General features: G+C 35.6%; 1 protein-coding gene across 1 annotated transcript; it reads left to right on the top strand.

Annotated features, from left to right (window-relative positions):
* Positions 1-8106: 8106 nt before the first annotated feature.
* LOC103974734 (uncharacterized) lies at positions 8107-18893 on the top strand. Its single transcript, XM_065121228.1, has 12 exons — positions 8107-8559; positions 10638-12057; positions 12814-12924; positions 13013-13045; positions 14021-14201; positions 14285-14466; positions 14923-15059; positions 15138-15233; positions 16548-16617; positions 16756-16830; positions 16937-16982; positions 18573-18893. The coding sequence occupies exons 2-12, from the start codon at positions 10657-10659 to the stop codon at positions 18632-18634; spliced, it is 2394 nt and encodes a 797-aa protein (XP_064977300.1). The 5' UTR covers positions 8107-8559; positions 10638-10656; the 3' UTR covers positions 18635-18893.
* The last annotated feature ends 1002 nt before the right edge of the window (positions 18894-19895 follow it).

Below are 19895 nucleotides of genomic sequence, written 5' to 3'. Positions count from 1 at the left end.
GTGAACATTTGCTAGAAATGGTAAAGGGAGTTATGCTTAGAGCCCTCGATGCTTTGCCGACCCCCTATGACTTCACTCAAACGTGGGTGGATGGAGCTCCCAAACATGGGAGACTTATGTTTGGTGGTCATTCAGAAATGGATGGACCATATTATGTTATGATCCCACTTCACCTTCTATGTGTTTGATATGATATCCAAAGCTTTGGCTATGTTTCTATGCATGCTTTGGATAAGAATGAAATGAATGCATCGTCATGTGACATTTGAGCTTCTATTCATGGTTTGTTCTTTGATATGTTTTCGAAATGTTATAAGTCTTTGTTATACCTTGAAATTACCATATGCCATGGATATGCTCCTTATGTCAATGATATGCTCCAATTACCCTTCCTCAATTATATGAATAAAACATGCTTCGAATGAAATAACATCATAATTCTGCATTCAAACAACACATGCTTCTGTTTCATCTTGTATCTCTGCTTTGTATTTTTGATACCTTATTTGTTTGAAAAAACTGTCCTCTTTGCTATGGATATGTTAGTCGCTTACTGAGCTTTATATGCTCACCCTATTGATATATAAATTTTTTAGGATAGCTTACCGCTCGCTAAAATATGTAGTTTTGGTTAAGGCAGTGGGAAGCTAGAAGATTTTGGGGCAAATCTTTTATACTTGATATGTTGATGTTGTATATGTTCCTTTTGTGTGTATCAACGACAAATCTAGATTGATGTATCTTGTAAATATTTGAAAAGTACCTCTCATGTTAGGATTTTGGGAATGCTAAGTTAAAATTATGTAATTAATGATATAAACATGTGGTACATGTTGGTTTTGTAATTGTATAGAATTCTCACAACTATGAATTTATGATGTGGTTATGGTTTAGTTAAGTTACCTTTGGATTTTAAGAATCATCTAGTGACATGATATATGATTATAAACTACACAGGTTTTGTGAATTGTGGATTGTAGAGGTGAATAACTTGAATGTTTTTCTTAGTAACCTCAAATGTGTGATTGGATCCTGGATTGTTTGTTAAATTATAATATTATCAATTTTAAGTTAGGTTCACACCTCCTGAATGAGAATTAAATTCGAGGGGCGTGACAGGAGGTCACATGCATATGGTAGGTGTTGCGATGAGTAAAGGTTCAGATATGAGATATCCGTCGGAGCCCCTATCTTATTGGATATCCAATAAGCCCCTGAATTATTGGATCCCATGAACGAGATCCAATAAAAGCCCATGAGAGATTATTGGATAGAGATCCACTAATCTAAGAGGCTTGGGTAATTGGATGTAGATCCAATACCCATTAAGGGAGGATCCATTAGAGTTAAGTTGACATGAGACATCTATAAATAGGAGGGATTCAGTGGTTCATAGGCTAGAGCCTCTGCTTGTCTCTCCTATTCTCCTCTCTCTCTCCACCTCAGAGCAGGCTTGGAGTTTTGAGGAGTGTTATTGTAACCCTGCTGTGTGGATCACCGCTATAGAGGAGGATGCTTAACCTTTTTCACCCTCTCCTAGAGATCTGCAAGGAAATAGGGATATACAATCTCCCTAGGTAACATAATATATTCTATACGCAGTTTGTTCTATGGATTTTTACGCACCAATCTTCGCATGACGACGAACATCATTTTCAAAAATTGGGGATTTTATTTTCTTATTCTTCTACTACGCATGTTGCTAGTTATAGGTGTCCAGCAAGCCAATCACGTGAGTGATGGCACGTGTGACTTGATATAGAATCTTTTTGCTTATTATATTTTGGCATATATCACTTTATAACTATTGCATATATATATATATATTGTGATATCTTTGGATTTATGCAATGGGAATCGGATCATGATGAGATCACGATAATGAGATTGATTCACCTTTAAATACATATCCTAAATAATTCCAATCATAGGTTACTCGAGAGGGACACCGTAATAACTAGATAGACTGGTGTGCTGTATACCCGTCCATATGATGGATGCAACTGGTCTCATAGCTGCTCGTGTAGGAACACTAGGGATACAGTACAGGTGCTCATTGGAGAATGAGTTCACTAATTGATCCGCTTACGGAATGCTGGATGATTGATGATGCCTTATTGTCAGACAGCGATTCTGTAGTCCTAGTGGTGTATTTGGTCCTTAGACTTGAGACACCAAAGATGTCTTGTATGAGTGCTCCACTCTTTAATATCAGACTTATAGGTTTGGTTGTCCCAGATCTAGTACAGCTGGCCATTGGAAGTGGTAGTCGACCTTATGAGGGCTATTGAGTGTCAATAGAGGATCATCCACTCTCGGCGTCATGAGAGGAATATCCCATGTGTTCTTGCTCAAACAAATCCCTGGCCAGGGTCATTCGGGTTGAGAGAAAAAGAGTTCTCCGGCAGAATCTGATTAGAGCGAGACTCGAGTAGAAACCGTATGGGTCTGATAGCACCATGCTCAATATACGGTCTTTGGGATATTAGATGGATGAGGGACTATAGGTACACGGTAACTAAGGACAGATAGGTCCAATGGATTGGATTCCCCTGTATCGTTTGGGGACTACGGAGTAGTGGCCTAGTACGTCTATAGTCGATGAGTCAAGTGAATTATTACATAGATAATAATTCACTGAGTTAGAAGGAGTTATGACAGGTATGACTCACGGCCAGCTCGATATTGGGCCTAGAGGGTCACACACATATGGTAGGTATTGCGATGAGTAGAGGTTCGGATATGAGATATCCGACGGAGCCCTTATCTTATTGGATATCCAATAAGCCCCTGAATTATTGGATCCCATAGACGAGATCCAATAAGAGCCCATGAGAGATTATTGGATAGAGATCCACTAATCTAAAATGGTTGGGTTATTGGATGCAGATCCAATACCCACTAGGGGAGGATCCATTAGGGTTTAACAGGGGACCTTTATAAATAGGAGGGATTCAAAGCCTCATAGGCTAGAGCCTTTGCTTGCCTCTCCTATTCTTCTCCCCCTCTCCACCTCAGAGCAGGCCTGGAGTTTTGAGGAGCGTTGTCGCAACCCTGTTATGTGGATCACCGCTAGAGAGGAGGACGCTTGACCTCCTTCACTCTCTCCTAAATATCTGCAAGGAAACAGGGATATATGTGTTAGGATCAAGAGCACTAAAAGGGGGGGGGTGAATTAGTGAAAACCTTCTACGATAAAAAAAATTACGTTCGTTCGATAAAAGTAATTTCGATAAGAAAGCTGATTCGTAAATCACTTTAACTTTTGATTAAGCGAGATGTAGCAAAGATATAAATGCAGTTTGCAGTTATGGTTTAAATCAGATAGTAGGCACAAACTAAAATATGATATTCGTACGAAAAAACTGATTTACGTCTAAATACTGATTTGTAAATCACTTGATAAAGCGAGATGTAGTTAAAGAAAGGATATAAAGGCAGTTTGCAGTTATGATAGAAATCAAAATATCAACGCAAAGTGAAATATGATGATCGTACGATAAAACTGATTTACATCTAAACGTCGATTCGGAAAGTGCAAAGCTTGAAACCCGATCGTATATGCGCAGAAAGCAGTAAGCAGTAAGCTTTTGAGGAGATTTACAATAAGGATAAGATGCTCAAAGTAAATGCAAACCGAGATTTAGAGTGGTTCGGTCAATCTTGACCTACTCCACTTTTGGCTTCTTCCACCGACGAGGTCACCGACGTCAACTAGAGGCCTTCCTTCAATAGGCGAAGGCCAATCACCCTTTTACAGTTTCACTCCTTTTGACGGGCTTAGGAGACAACCCTTACAGAATTTTCTTTCCTCTCTTAACAGATTAGAACTTGGAAGAAAAGAGGAAGAAGAACTTTCAACTCATACAACACTTTTGAGCTCTAAAAATCACAAAGTAAAATCAGAATTTCGATGGTTTCTGAGTGCTCTTTCAGTGTTGAAAGGGTGGGGTATTTATAGGCCCCAACCCAGTTTGAATTTGGAGCTCAAAACTGTCAATTCCCGAAATTACGGGATTTGGCGGTTGCACCGCCTCGCAGAGCTCGAAGACTGAGCCTCTAGGCGGTGCCACCTCCTGTCAGGGGCGGTTGCACCTCCTGCTAGAGCTCGAAGACCGAGCTCAAGCGGTGCCACCTCCTGTTAGGGGTGGTTACACCACCCAATCTCGCTCGGAGACTAAGCCCAGGCGGTGCCACCGCCTGGCTGGGGCGGTTGCACCGCCCAGTCTCTCTCAGAGATTGAGCCCAAGCGGTGCCACCGCCTGGCTTGGGCGTTTCAACTGCCTGGCAAAAATCAGGGTCCGAATGGGTTGATCCATTCGGCCCAATTTGGGTTTTTCAGGGGCCCAATTGCCCCAAGATTAAGTTAATGGGATCACCTCCCATTTCCAACTTAATCATTGTGTTAACTATGATATTCCCTAAGACATTTACTACAACTTACTCTGGTGCGTCAATTGCTTCTTCCGGCGAGCTTCCGACGAACTTCCGTCGATCATCCGATGAACCCTCGGTGATGCTCCTGCGGACTTCCGGCAAACTCCTGGACTTGCGACGATCCACTTAGCGAGTTCCAACGAGCTTCTTTGGCAAGCTCATGGACTTCTCGGATTTGTTTCTGCAGAACCTCCGACGACTGTCCGAACTTTCGTCGAACTCTCAAACTCCCAACATGATTATCGTCTTGACTCTGGCGCAACTCCTGCTGCATATCTTATTTTCATCGTAGTTAATCCTGCACACTTATCTCAACATATAGATTAGATAACAAATGATAATTGACTTCATCATCAAAATCTGAGATTCAATAATACGAACTCCGTGGGTAACACAATCTACTCTATACACAGTTTTAAATTTCGCGGATTTTGCGCACCAATCTTCGCACAACGACGAACATCTCTTTGGGAATCGGGGATTTTGTTTTCTTGTTCTTCCATTGCGCATGTGATGTCACCCCCAAGATTTTCCAACACATGTGATGTCGCCCCGAAGATTTTTCAATAGTAAAAGGTGGTTGGTCTTCGCTTATTGAAGGAAGACCGATAGTAGATGCCGGTAGCCTCAACGGAAGAGGAATCGGTGGAGTGGATGTAGGTCACGATGACCGAACTACTATAAAATCTAGTTTGCATTTTGTCTTGAGCAATTTACTTTAACTGCAAACCACTTTACTTGCTTACTATTTTCAATACATTTACGAATGTGTTTCATGTTAAGATCTTTATGAAATGGTTTTTATCGGAATCGATTTTATTCAAAACGAAACGATTTGAATCCGTGATTTTACTACTGCACTAATTCACCCCTCCCCTCTTAGTGCCGACTCGTTCCTAACACATGACATTAGTAGCTCATTATGATCTTGAGTTATATCAGATGGATGTGAAAATAATATTTCTGAATGGGGATTTAGATGAGGAAATCTATATGGAACAATTTGAAGGATTCATAGAAAAGGAAAAAGAAAGTTGGGCTTATAAACTTAAGAAATCCATTTATGACCTTAAACAAGCTTCTAGACAATGGTATATAAAGTTTTATAATACCATTACTTCCTTCGGATTTAAAGAAAATACTGTTGATCAATACATATATCTGAAGATAAGTGGGAGCAAGTTTATTTTATTGGTCTTATATGTGTATGATATTTTACTTACTAGTAGTGATCTTGGTTTATTGCACGAAACCAAGATATTTCTTAACAAGAATTTTATGATGGTTGATATGAATGAGGCAGCCTATGTTATTGGCATTGAGATATTCAGGGATAGATCTCAAGGATTATTAGGATTATCTTAGAAAGGATATATTAATCATATCTTGAAGAGATTTAATATGCTGCTTTGCTTAGCCAATGATATATCTATTACTAGAGGTGAAAAATTCAGCCAAAACCAGTGCTAAAAAAATGACTTAGAAAAGAATCAAATGAATAATCTTTCTTATGGGTGTGCAGTTGGAAGTCTATTGTATGCTCAAACCTATACAAGACCAGATATCAGTTTTGCAGTTGCAGTGTTGGGAAGATACCAAAGCAACTTAGGAATAAAACATTGGAAAGCTATAAAGAAAATAATGAGATATGTATAGGGGACGAAAGATTATATGCTTACATATAGGAGACCAGATCAGCTTGAAATAATAGGATATTCGGATGCTGATTTTGCAAATTGGCTCGATAGTAAGAAGTCCACTTTAGGATTTATATTCATGTTAGTTGGTAAGGCAATTTCTTGAAAAAGTGCAAAGCAATTGTTTATTGCATCATCAATAATGGAAGCTAAATTTGTGGTATGCTTTAAGGCCATAAATAAAGCTTTATGGCTACGAAATTTCATCTCAGGACTTGGTGTATGCGACTCAATTGCCAAGCTGCTCAAGATATTTTGTGATAACATCGCAGCAGTTTTCTTTTTTAAGAATGTCAAATACTATAGTGGTTCCAAGCAACATCGAAATAAAGTACTTGGTGGTTAGAGAAAGAGTCCAAAAACAACAAGTGTCAATTGACAACTTGAGCACCACTACGATGATTACTGATCCATTAACAAAAGCTTTACAGTGTAAAATATTTAAAGAACATATTCTTAGAACGAGGCTTATGAGCAAGTTATAAAAGATATGGTGATGCATGTTTAGGTGGATGCTATTATTGATATTTTTCTTACTTAATTAAAATTATTTATTTTTACTATCCTGTTTACATTTATGTTTGTGCATATTATAGTTAAATATAATAACACAATTGTCTTGACAAGATAAATTATATGGGTCATTATTGACTATATTAGGAAAAACTAACAATGTTATGGTATATAGAAGGGAGTATGACATTGATGATATACAACCACTATGACTCACATTGATAGTTGGACTTAATATAATATTATTATGTTTGTTAGACTTATTAGCTTATTTTAAAATTCATAGCCATATATAAAATACTTTTCAAAATTTTTTGGAATCCAATTAGATAAAATTATTTTCAAACAATTTTTGTTTTGTTTATTTTGATTTTGAATATCCTTTTGATATCTTATCAATTAATGGCCCTTTATAATTGGATGAGATATATATAATATAACTAATTAGATTCTGATGGCACATATTGGCCAATAGGAAAATCAAATCCTCGACTGCTCTGGCCTACTAATGAAAAAAAATAAAGATTATAGTTGAGGGGCTAAAGTATCTCTCTCGACTCTTCTCCTTAACCATCCATCTAAGTGGTTCTATAAAAGGAGAGAAAAAGAGGAAAATGATCTAGTTCCTCTTTGCAGATTGATAGTGATCTTGGATCTAAAGATGATGCCCTTATAGATCAAATAGAGATTTTTTTTTCAGATGACATCAAAAGTTACGCATCGTAAAATCAAATCAAATTATTTGATTTCAATTCTGATATAAAAGATAGGTTTTATGCTAACAACCTGCTGATTCTTAACTTGAGAAGGTTTTACCGGCAGAAAGTAGAAACTAAAGCTCAGCTGGTTCTCATTCTGTAATAAGAAAATTAGTTGTGTCAAGTAATTAATATAAAAACTATATATAGATGTATATTGATTTGATTGAGTCTAAATCATAGATTCAAAATATTTAAATCTAATTTAATAATAATATACTTATCATTAGATAGTATAACTATTGAGGATGTTTGGTCATACTGTGAGAATGACTCGCGTTTTTATCACAGGAAATGCTATCTCCATGACTACTCGTAGAATTAATAATCATTTTCACATGATATGACACCGTATCATGAGTTGCAATCTTGACACATGCAATATCCGTTTCTCATTTAGATTTACACAGCATATCTAAGTCTTGTTCAAAGATGTATCATATCATTTCCTAACTGTTCCAAGTGTTTAAGTGGAGATGCTAGAATTTATAGATATGTCATACCTGCTTCGAGTTTTTAAGATCAACATCATATGTCCTTTTATAAGAATTCGACATCATATGTCGCTTTACGTTCATCCCAAAGATTCCAGGGAGCGACCGAGCCCGTCATCGCTGACGCACACGAGATTATGATATCTGCTGCATGGGAATATGCTAGATCGTTATTGGGCTGAGATTTCACGTAACTCGAAAGAGGACAAGTGGCAGCACTATCAGCGGAAGAGGTCGGGACGACAACCACGACCGTGTCCAGGAACAGGGCTTAGGGATTGCAGGAAGGGACGCAAGAGAATTCGTCGCATCCTCCGGCACCTCCTCCGCCTCCTCGACAGGATTCTTGCGGCTGATCCAGAACAAGAGCGATGCGGACGAGATCGACGGCTCTTCTCTTCTTGTTTGGTTTTTCCTTGGTTCTATTTCCCCTTCTCGTCCTCATCGACAATGCTTTCTGCGTCTTTTATATTGTTCCTCCCCCCTCTCTCCGAGATGGGTCGCGAACCCTGCTTCCAGATCTCTTCGCTTCTCGTATCCCCCTCTCCCTCACAACCGTGTCTCCGCGCCTCCTCGGGGAAATCGGATTCCAGAGTGGGGTGTCTTGATGTGGCATACTGGCGCTGGCGGGGCGTTCTGTCCATAACTATAGTTCCTAAGGTGTGTTATCCTTCCTTCATCAATGTTGAGTTCATTAAATTTTCATAATCCTGCGTTCTCGAGTTCTTGTCGCTGAGAGCTTCGATGAATGGTGGAAACTTTAATATCTTCTGATGGTTCAGGCTCTAAACTTCTGATTATTCTATCGTATTTGGATAAAAAAAAAACTGTTACCTTACTATCGAGGCCAAAAATGTTGGTAAAATTAGTAACTTACAAAGGATAGACAAGGGGCTGTGCTGTGTTCGAGGCTTCCACTAATTCAAATATTAGATAGCAAACGCAGACGCTGCTTCCGTGGGAGTTGGATTTGCTGGGGTGAAATCTTTTAAGTATACGGACATGACTATGAAAACTAAAGAATTTTTTAAATAATATAGTAAAAGATAGAGTTTAAAAAAGAATTTTTTTGGTCCTTCAAAAAAATAAAGAATTTTTTAAATAATAATAATCAGTATCAATATGAAATTAGATTTATCCCTTTGGATAGGAATTAATTATAATTTTCACCCAAGATTCAATCAATATTATTTGATCCTTCGCATGATCATAGATAGAGTGACTTGATCTCATCTCTTTAAACGAATCAAGATGCAAAACAAAAAAACTAAAGAGTAAAAAGTATAAGGGGAATAAGAGGACAAATTTATATTCATCTTTGAATGTCTAAATTGGTGTTGTTTATATCCTATTTATAGTCTAAAATGTCCTGAAAGGTATTTTTGATGGGTGTTGTTTTCATACAACATATCCTTTCATTAAGGTGGTAATAATAACTAGCCTAATCAATTAACTTAAACATTTGAGTTCTTAATAAAAATTCTAATAATTTTATAATTTCTTTTTTATTAAAAACCTAAATTTTTATATAATTAATTAGAAAAGTTATAATAACCACCTTGAGGTAATACTCATTTAAACCGTAATACTCATTTAAACCGTACTTTGGGGAATTTTACGCTCTACAAATAGAGTTCTAGATAGCCTCAATTTAGATATTTTGAGATGAATATAAAATTTTCCTCTTGTTCCTCCTATTTTATGCATTTATTTTCGTTTTACTACTTCATTATCTAGAAAAGACTAAGTCAAATCTCTTTTACAATAGTGCTCACAAGAGAATATGGTTAAATATTGGGTTATAAACTTGGATCAATTCATGCATGTAGAGATGAGATTTCAACTTAATATGTCGATTACATACCTTTAGGTTTTTTTTTTTAAACTTTATCTTTTAAATTGTTACTTTATTATTTTTTTAATCAAATTCATATACTTTAACTTTTGTTACAACAGTATCTTGATCACCCATGTCAGGAAGCTAGATGAAGAAAAGAACAAAGCATATAATTGGCTTTGATACAGACCAAAAGAAAATTTTGGAGGAGGATTTTGCTCATACGAGGAAAAAAATTGAAACCTTCTTCTCACAGAAGAAGAAGAAAAAGCAAAACGTCAAACCAAATGGAATGTCTGCTCTTGAAAGTATAGAATGTCAGAAATTACTAAACTGCATACTTATATTTTTCTTGTGGTAACAACCAATATCTTCATTCCTTTGTGGTTTACGTACAAAATAATTAAAAATATTCACATGCGTGTCATCGCTAAAACATTTAGGAAAGTCTATAAGGTTTAACCTCAAGGAATCGAGTATTATCAAGTTAAGCTGACCTCCTGCTTATTTGCATAATTCTGTTGAAACAAGAACCATATACGCACTTGCAATGGTAAACTTAAAATTGGAGTGTTTGTGTATTTAGTTATCTAAGAGATTGTTGTCTATTATATGAGGTACGCTTGTATTTAGTATGTCAATTTTAAACACATTGGGTTACAAATATAAGTCATTACCTCATTTAACAATTATTCTCATAGGATTTGACTGATATTTACTATATGCTTTTGGTGATGGGTAGTCACATAAGTAAACCAAACTAATCACATGAAGATTTTTGGATAATTACTAAATCCTCATGGTTTTAACTATGAGCTAGTGTCTTGTTCCATTAAAATTTAATAATGTCCATCCAGAGGGTGACATTGTGCTTATCTTATTCAAGTTTCTAAATTTGCAGACCAGCCCTCCTTACCCGGATGTTAGTGATGGATAATGCCTCAAGGCGCAATAGATCTCATCAGCATCACATTTCACTTGGACGCAACAAAAGTGGCTATGAACCATCTGACACAGAATCAGAATGGCAGGAAAGCCCCTGGCATGATGGGATATCGGGTTCGAGCAGACCAACAACTCTTGATCATGCTAGAATCGTCACTCCTTTAAATCATAATCAGACACGTTTTTTGAAGGAAGATAACAGCAGAGACTTGGTAAAGGTTTCTAGAGTCAACCCAAGCTCTAGAAGCCACAGTAGATCTCCTTATAAAGCAGTCAGAGGTGCTGGTGATGGTAATACTTCAGAAGTGGGTTCTGGTTCAAGAAAAAATACAAGTCCTCTGAAGATCTCAGATAATCACAGACGAGTTTCTTCATACAACATCATACATGAGGAATCAAATAATCTAAATGGTGAGCTCCACAGTCCAGTCCCGGAGAGGAACCATAGAACACTTAGCAAGTCTCATAAGTCTGGAAATAATAATGTCCATTCACAATTTGAATTAGTCTCAAAGGTGAGTGGATCAAGTTACAGTAGAAACAGGTCAAAGTCTGCCCCAAAACCACAACGAATGGAGGAGGAGCTGCAAGTCAGCACTGGTCCTACAGTTGGTAATGCAGGACAGATCCTCTCACCACTAGTCAAAACCATGATTCACAATCAAATGGACCATGCAGATGCAAGTGATTCTTCCATCCTTGATATCAGAGATATGATTTCTAGAAATAAGTTATCCAAGTCTCCCTCTTATGATGCTTATGAACTGAAGAGCACAGACTCAATCTCCCCTGGTAATATCTTCTTTTCCCAGAATCGGCTGGTTCCACAGAAGAATTTTGCTATGGATAAGGGCAATAATGCAGAATCCTTTGCCCAAAATTTACAAGTGATTTCAGAGGGTAATATTACTGTTCATCAGGACTCTAGAGGGACTGGTTGTTCTGGTCAAACTCAAGGCATTTCAGTTCGCAATGTTTTGTCACGAACAAATACTAGCTCCAGTTCTGCCATTTGTCATTCTAGTAGTGGTAGGACAAATACAATTTTTGTTTCTGCTAACAGTCGGCTCAATAATGGTGGAATCAGTAGTCGCAGCAGTAAGTTTAGCGACGATAGTGGAAAGCTTGATGGAGGTATCATGAAGTTTTCTATAATCAGACAGAAAAACCAAACAGATGCATGGTTTTCATGTGTGAAGGGAGTTTCCTGCAGGAAGTCAAAACCACCAGAACAGACAACAATTGACGAGGCTTCTTTGATTGAAAAGGCATTCGTTGTGGAAGAACTGAGGCAATTTTGGGCTGATAAACATCGTCCAAAATCATTGGATGGATTCATTTGTCATAAACATCAAGCACATCATCTTAAAGAGCTAGTAATTTTCTCCATCCCATGTTTCGATTGTTTTTGGTTAGTTTAGAGTTTTAAGAAAAGTTGTGCTTAAATACTGTTTGGATCAGTATGTGTCATATAGAATTACTGGTTTCGATTAAGTACTGATATAAAAACTGTATAGCTCGATACTGATACTCACAATCTCATTGTTATTATAATAAATGATACTCGGACAGTCCAATGGATTACCGAAACTAGTTTTGGCAGGTGTTTAAAGCCTTGCTTTCAGATTTTGTTGTTTTGGATAGTTGTTGTCAAGATAAATACCTGGTTCTCGAGTTTTGAGCAGAATAGCAGTAACTAGTGACTAATTTGGTGATTTCTGCAACTCTTGTGCTGCCTCTCTTTTGCATAACTACCAACTGTTTTCTGATCAGTTACTGTCTGATACATAAACTGACTCTCATACCGGATGTTATCACTTTTCTACATTAGCCACTTTTAGTGGTAACTTCTGAACCACCTGTGAGTCATTGTCTAATGGAGCTTCTAATTGTTATTTGGTTTTTAATATGATATGTATTTGATCATTTTATTTTCTATGTAGTTGTATCAAATCAATTGTTCACTAACGTACGAAAGATATTTAGGTTAATTATGGACAGAATTTTTAGTTACCAGCTTCAACCTTGTCGAAATGTTGATGCAAATTGATTTAGCAAGTTACTTATTATACAATTGTGAAATACATGATGGCTCTGGGATTAATTCAGTGAACTGCTTGTTCTTCTGCTAGGTATCCTGTAACAAGTGTCCTCATATCCTCTTCAAGGGACCTATGGGCTCTGGAAAGAAATCATTGTGTATGGCATTACTACATGAACTATTTGGTGACTCAGCTTCAAAAGTATGTAGCAAGTGACAATTTTCAGGATATTCCTTTCTGAATTTCTTTTCTTAGTGTACAAGATGGCTAACCTTGATCAAATTTGTAGGTCTCTCATGAGTTAAGACATTACCATGTTCAGGTAACTTTGAGCTAGTACCTAACTTAAAATTCTCCTTATTTATTGGTTTGAATGGGCAACTGAGAGGCACTTCTGAGGTGCAGTTCTAAATATTTGTACAATGGAGTGAATCTATTCTCAGTCCTAGATACACTTCTGAGGTGCATTTCTGGACCTGACTACTAAAAAGTTAGTTAGTTCCATGGTTTTTTTCGCATATTTGTTGTCCAATTGGTGATTAAGTATATCCCTCGAGGGATTTAATTTTTGGGTTAGGAATAAAAGCTAAAAGATAAGGCTTACTGCTCGGTCCAAGCCTGAAAGAAATTGGGCTTGGACCCGGCAGAGACTGAGAGAGAGAGAGAGAGAGAGAGAGAGAGAGAGAGAAAGAGAGAGAGAGAAAGAATTTTTGGGTTAGAAATAAAAGTTAAAAGATCAGGTTTACTGCTCGGTCCAAGCCCGGAATTGGGCTTGGACCCAACTATAAATCAGGTTCAGGAGATTTGCAAGTAGACCAACAATTTGGACCAGCCTGTTTGCAAGTGGACCAGTGGAAATCAGGCGGTGTCTGCATTCTCCTGTGGACCAGAATGTGCCGAGCATGGTTTGCAAAACCTTTGTTCCAATTAACAGGTTCTAGGCCCCATATAAGCTTTTCCAATGCTAAACTATCACCTCCTTTTCGGTTTTTGGGTTAAGAAGATTGTTAAACGAAAGTCCATCTATCATAAATTTATTTATTTACAAAGGATAAATGGTGAAGGTGGGACTCGAGTGATGACTATCAAAGTCTTTAGCCCAGCACCTTCATTTTTCTGCAAATTTGCCAATGGCAACTGATGGCAATAGTTTGACATCCTTTTTATAATCCTTTCACAATATTCCAAGCATAGATTTCTTTGGCTGACTACATATTGCAGTTGGTTTGATTTCTAAATTTCCTGCATTTGGATAAATTAAAAGACTGAAGCTTTTGATATACTAATCTCTCCACAGGGATCCAGCCCAATGCAAATTGTAGTCCCATTAACTTCAAGTGCTTATCATCTGGAACTTAATTTAAAGTCACTAGCAAAGAATGCTAGACATGCTTTAATGGCTATTGTCAAGGAGATAACTGAAAATTATGTGGATACATCTGAATTTAGTGATGCAAGTTTCAAGACGGACTTTAAAGGTCAACAAATTGTCACTCAGTTTTTTTTTAAGATTATCCAAACTCCCATGATATATATAATATTTATCCTTCAATTGATGCAGTGATTGTTCTTTATGAAGTCAACAAAGTTACAGAAAATGTCCAGAACTTGATAAAGTGGATAATGGAATGCTACACTCATGCATGCAAGATCATCATCTGTTGTGAAGATGATGCTGATATCCTTGACTGCATTAAGAATCGTTGCGAACTTATTTACGTTGATGCCCCAGTTACTCATGAGGTAAACTCTATTATCCACTTATGCATAGCAAGACTGTTAGCTTTCATTTGTGTTCTGGTCAACTATTCAATTATTTTGATGTAATTAAGCATGAGATATCAATTTGATCATGCAATTTCCTGCTTGATTTAATAAGTTATTTCCATAATATGTGATTTCATAGGTGTTAAATAATACATATTATGATGGACTCTTTTGAGATGATTTCTTAATTAGAAAAGAAATAAATATTAGTGCAGTATCAATATATAGTAAAGCTTTGGGATTTACCATGGTATATTTTCTTCAATTTTATGTTGGATTAAGCTCTTCGAATTAAAAGTCATGCCTCACTAATCTACATGAACCTTTAAGTTTATGATAAAATCTTTTTTCCTTCTATGATGTCTCCACTAAGATTGCATACTAAGTGAATATAGGATCCAAAGTAAATCATTTTTCCACTACATTTTTCAGATAAAGGAGGTTCTATTTCAGATAGCAATGAACGAGGGTTTTGAATTGCCTGCAAAGTTTGCTACTGGAGTTGCAACTAAATGCAAGCAGAACTTGAGGAAGGCGATTATGGCCCTTGAAGCATGCAAAGTGCACAAGTATGGTTATTTTGTGCTTACAGCATGGGTTTACATTTAATACCATTATCCTTTCTAATGTGCATGACATAATTACAGCTATCCATTTATTGATGGACAACCGATACCAATTGGTTGGGAGGAGGTTCTGGTGGAAATTGCAGCTGAGATTTTAGCTGATCCATCACCTAAAAGGTTGAATATCAATATTGTGAGAAAGTTCATTGTTCTTTTGTGGTTTCTTTTCATTTGCAATTCCTTATTATTGGATTTCATCCACTTTTTGTCCTGCTGTTTTCATCTTCTTGGATTTATGATCCCTTACTAACATTTTCTGCAGAGCAAATGCATACAAGCTAACTAAAATTCTATGATACACAGATATTCTGAATTATTTGCTGCATTGATATATATCACATGCAATACTTGTAGGATACTTGGGATATGTGTCACATGCAATACTTGTATGACACGTTAATAAGTTTCACGTTGGATGTGGGATGGGCATATAAAGCTTGTTGAACTTATTATTGATGATAAATTATGTATTTTGGACCAAGTAGTTAATGACTTGTGTATTCAAAATTGGACTACCAATATATGGCGAATATACCTCAAAAGGGAGTTACTCATAGCATGGAGCCTTGAGCCTCGTATATTCTTGGATAAACAAGTCATTAATTAGGAAAGACATACATCATAGCATGGACCGGCAAATAATTATGGATTGTTTTAAATCTTGATGATGTCATCAAGCCTTTGCATGCAGGAGATTGCAAAACCCAATAGTCTCATATCAAGAGTTGGTGGTGGATTTGGACTGGTATGAACTGTGACCATCATCAATACTTTGGATTTAAGCATTATAGGTCATATGGTCTATGTCTGTTGTATCCAAGCTATTGGGTCAGTAGTTTTATCGGATTGGGTTGTGACAGTTTGATTTATTAAATAATTATTGACAAGATTGGGTCATAGGTTTTGTTGGGGGATGTTTCACGAATGATTTTCACTACTTTTGGTTTGCTTGGATGTTTAATCATAAATTCATTCTTTATCAGTAGTAACCTTACTAAGACTCAAGTTTCTAGGTTTCAATGTTTGAAGATGCACAAGTAATACCTGGGACTTGTAAACCATAAGCCTAGAATAAGGTGTAATTTGCTAGCTTCATGATTTTCATTTCTGTTTATGTTATATATACATGAACATATACGAAAGTTGATGAAGAATGATGTTGGGCTTAGACTCGGTAAATATACCAAACTATATTTTGGAGTAGATCTATCAAAGTTCACATGTTTTGTCTGATATCACCATGTTTTCTGGCTTTTCTCCGAGTTCAGAGTACAAGTAGCTACTTGTCTTTATACTTGATAGCATTATGCTGCTAGATCTTCTTTCCCAACTGAGCTTGCCAGAGTTACCATAAGGTTGTTGTTGTTGTTTGTATACAAATTATAATGCAGAATCTTGAATTTATTCATGATAGTGAGATCAACAATGTAGGTTAGTTTCGACACGTGGAAAATTACAGAAGTTGCTGGTGGAATTTGTGCATCCAAGATTGATTCTCCAGGTAAATATATTGCCCCTTCATAATATAAATGTCTCTTGAAACTTTTTCTAATTGTCTTGATCCTTGAGGGTTTCACAAATAGGATATCAACTCTGACCTAGAAATATGTCATATTGAATGTTGTTATCCTCGATGCAGAAACTTGTGGAACAGTTCCTCAAGGGAATCGAAGCTCGTCTAAAAAGGGGGCTGTACTATTGGCATGCATATTATGTAAGTTCCACTTTACTGTATTGTTTTTTCTTTCGGGAGAAGGGGAGAGCGACATTTCATGGATGAGAAAGTTATAAGGATTTATCAATACGATCAAATTTTGCAGGATAAGAGATTGCCTGTTGGAACAAGTGCCTTGCTGAAATTAGAAGGTAGTACGTTAAAATGTTGTGTTTTTTTTTTATTACTATGCAATTTTTCGCTTTAAAATATTTAGTCTAGAATGTCACTTAAACTGAGTTGAAGCAATAATTAAGTTTTCAATTATCAAAACAATCTGTTAGGGACCTAGCAGCTACTGTTGTGCGAATTATTTATTTTGGTTACAACACATGTTTCATTGACATTGTACTCATAATTATTGACATTAAACCGAACATCTGTCCCGAGTCATTCGAGTCTTTCCTAGGCGAATTAATTGGAAGCCGTAGATATTATTTTTTTAAAAAATATATTATTTTAAATTGCTTAGAAAATTTTTAAATTTTACTTTTTGTGTTTTTAGCAGAGTCCCCTATTTTCATTTTCTTTTTAAAAAAAAGCCCTTCGGGTCATTCTTAGGTGAATTAATTGGTCAAGCCATAGATTTTATTTCTTAAAACAACATATTATTTTAAATATATATACTAAAAATATAAAAATCAATGTATAAAATATAAAAAAATTAAAAAAAAGGAGGCATACGTTGCCTCAACGACGTCGCCTCCTTTTTTTCTTCTCCTTGTTGCATCAAACGAGGAGAAGAACGCGGTCTTCTTATCTATGGCATTCGGCGAAGACGTCGAAGGTCGCAGACGTCTTCGGCCTTCGACGAAGGCCACAGGCATCTCTAGCCTTCGGCGAAGAAGAAGCCGAACCGTCGACTCTTCGTTACCTCTTAGATCAAGATCGTCAAGGGAGGGTGGCACCGAATCGGAAAGCGTTGCGGTTCTCTCTCTTCTCCCTCGACGCTTCTTCTTCTCTCATCGCAGCCAAGCTGATATCGCCTGGTAATAGGCGGTTCTCATATTGATCTGTTGGCGGATTGCTAAGTACTGCTCGGTACGAGCAGTAATTATTCGAAATTAAAATCCTTGTTAAAAAATAGGGGCTCTTTTGGAAAAAAATGAAGACAACATTCTGTGTAGGAAAAATTCAAAATTAAGATTTTTCTAGGGAATTTACCCCTTTAAATATAAAATATATGAATAATATAAGGCCGAAGTAGACACCTGATAAGATGATAGAATAACAAATATAATTGAACCGTCTTTTCATTCAAACTTAAAATGAGAAATACTTAAATTTCCATGAGAATTTAAATATATAAAAATTATGGGCATTTTAATCTTAAGTGTCAACCGTCTAAGTAGCGAACCGTTCAGGTTTTATTAACTGTGCTTGAAATAGAGATTAAAGCACAAATGTCTTTTAATGTAAATAAAAATTAAATCTAATTAGTTAACCAGACCAATTGAGGGTGCGGTTTGGGTTTTGTAATTATGGTGGAGAGTAATTTTAATTTGATTGGGATCTAGAGGCCCTTTGATTAGACCTAGCAGTTTGAATGAGATTCTGTCAATCCATACCCATCCCTATGATTCTAAATGAGACTTAAAAAAAAAAAAATTATTTGACAGTAGAAACAAGCTAAATTCCACTGCTGATTATTTTTATTCTCTTTGGCTGTCCATTTATTCTATTTTTCAATGTAGTCTGGTCTTTGATACATGACACAAGTATGACTGTTAACTTTGTTGCAGAATTTATAGCGAAGTTCATGAGCATGCACAGGAAAAGCTTTTCAAAACCTTTGTACATATAAAGCGACAGAGTTGAAAGATTCTTTCTCCTCTCCCTACTGTGAATTTGCTCCAGGTGATTAAAAACCAATGACCGACATGAAATTCTGAGTGTCTTCATTGGTGACTGCATCAGAATGCACATTCATCATGATTTTGTGAATTCATGATCTTTGCTAGTAAAAAAAACCCTTCCTTGTCAACTATATTGGTTATCCAGCTGCCTAGTTTTGCTATCAAAAGACATTGTTGATGAGCAAGTAAATCGGCTTTGCATCCTAATTTTTTGGTTATCATTGGTAACATCCATGATACATGGGCAATAATGCTGCAATGGCTGATAAAGGACGGTTGCAAATGTTGTATGTCGAACATTCTTCTTATCGCTATCTTTGTTGCATCCGAGTGTTCCTTCGATTTGCTCGCAATTGGGTGATGTTGTGTTGCAATTTTTCGTACATCATTATATTTCTAATGAATCCATGCAGCAATCAACTTAGGATTCACGTGGCAAACCTCATAATATATATATATGTATGTACATATATACATATGTATGTACATATATATATAATATGTACATATACATATACATATACATATATATACATATATATATATATGTATATGTATACGTATATATATATATATGTATATATATATATATATATATACATATATATATATATATATACATATACATTTATATATATATATATATATATATGTATATATATGTGTATATATACATATGTATGTACATATATATATATATATAATATGTACATATGTATATATATATATATATATATATAATATGTACATATGTATATATATATATATATATATAATATGTATATATATATATATATATACATATATATATATATATATACGTATATGTATATGTATATACATATGTATATGTATATACATATGTATATGTATATACATATGTATATGTATATACATATGTATATGTATATACATATGCACATATAGATACATATATATATACACATATATATGTATATATGTATATATGTATATGTACATATGTATATATACATATGTATATGTATATATACATATGTATATGTATATATACATATACATATGTATATATACATATGTATATGTATATATACATATATATATATATATACATATATATATATATATATATATATATATATATATATATATATATATATATATATAAAGTGATATAATCAGTATAAAGTGATAAAATATTAAATATTATAATAAGCAAACAAAGTGTAT

Source organism: Musa acuminata, chromosome BXJ2-8 (assembly GCF_036884655.1).
Source record: "Musa acuminata AAA Group cultivar baxijiao chromosome BXJ2-8, Cavendish_Baxijiao_AAA, whole genome shotgun sequence".
Taxonomy (NCBI): Eukaryota; Viridiplantae; Streptophyta; class Magnoliopsida; order Zingiberales; family Musaceae; genus Musa; species Musa acuminata.
Note: the sequence above shows the minus strand (reverse complement) of the source record. Positions and strands in the feature narration are given on the sequence as shown.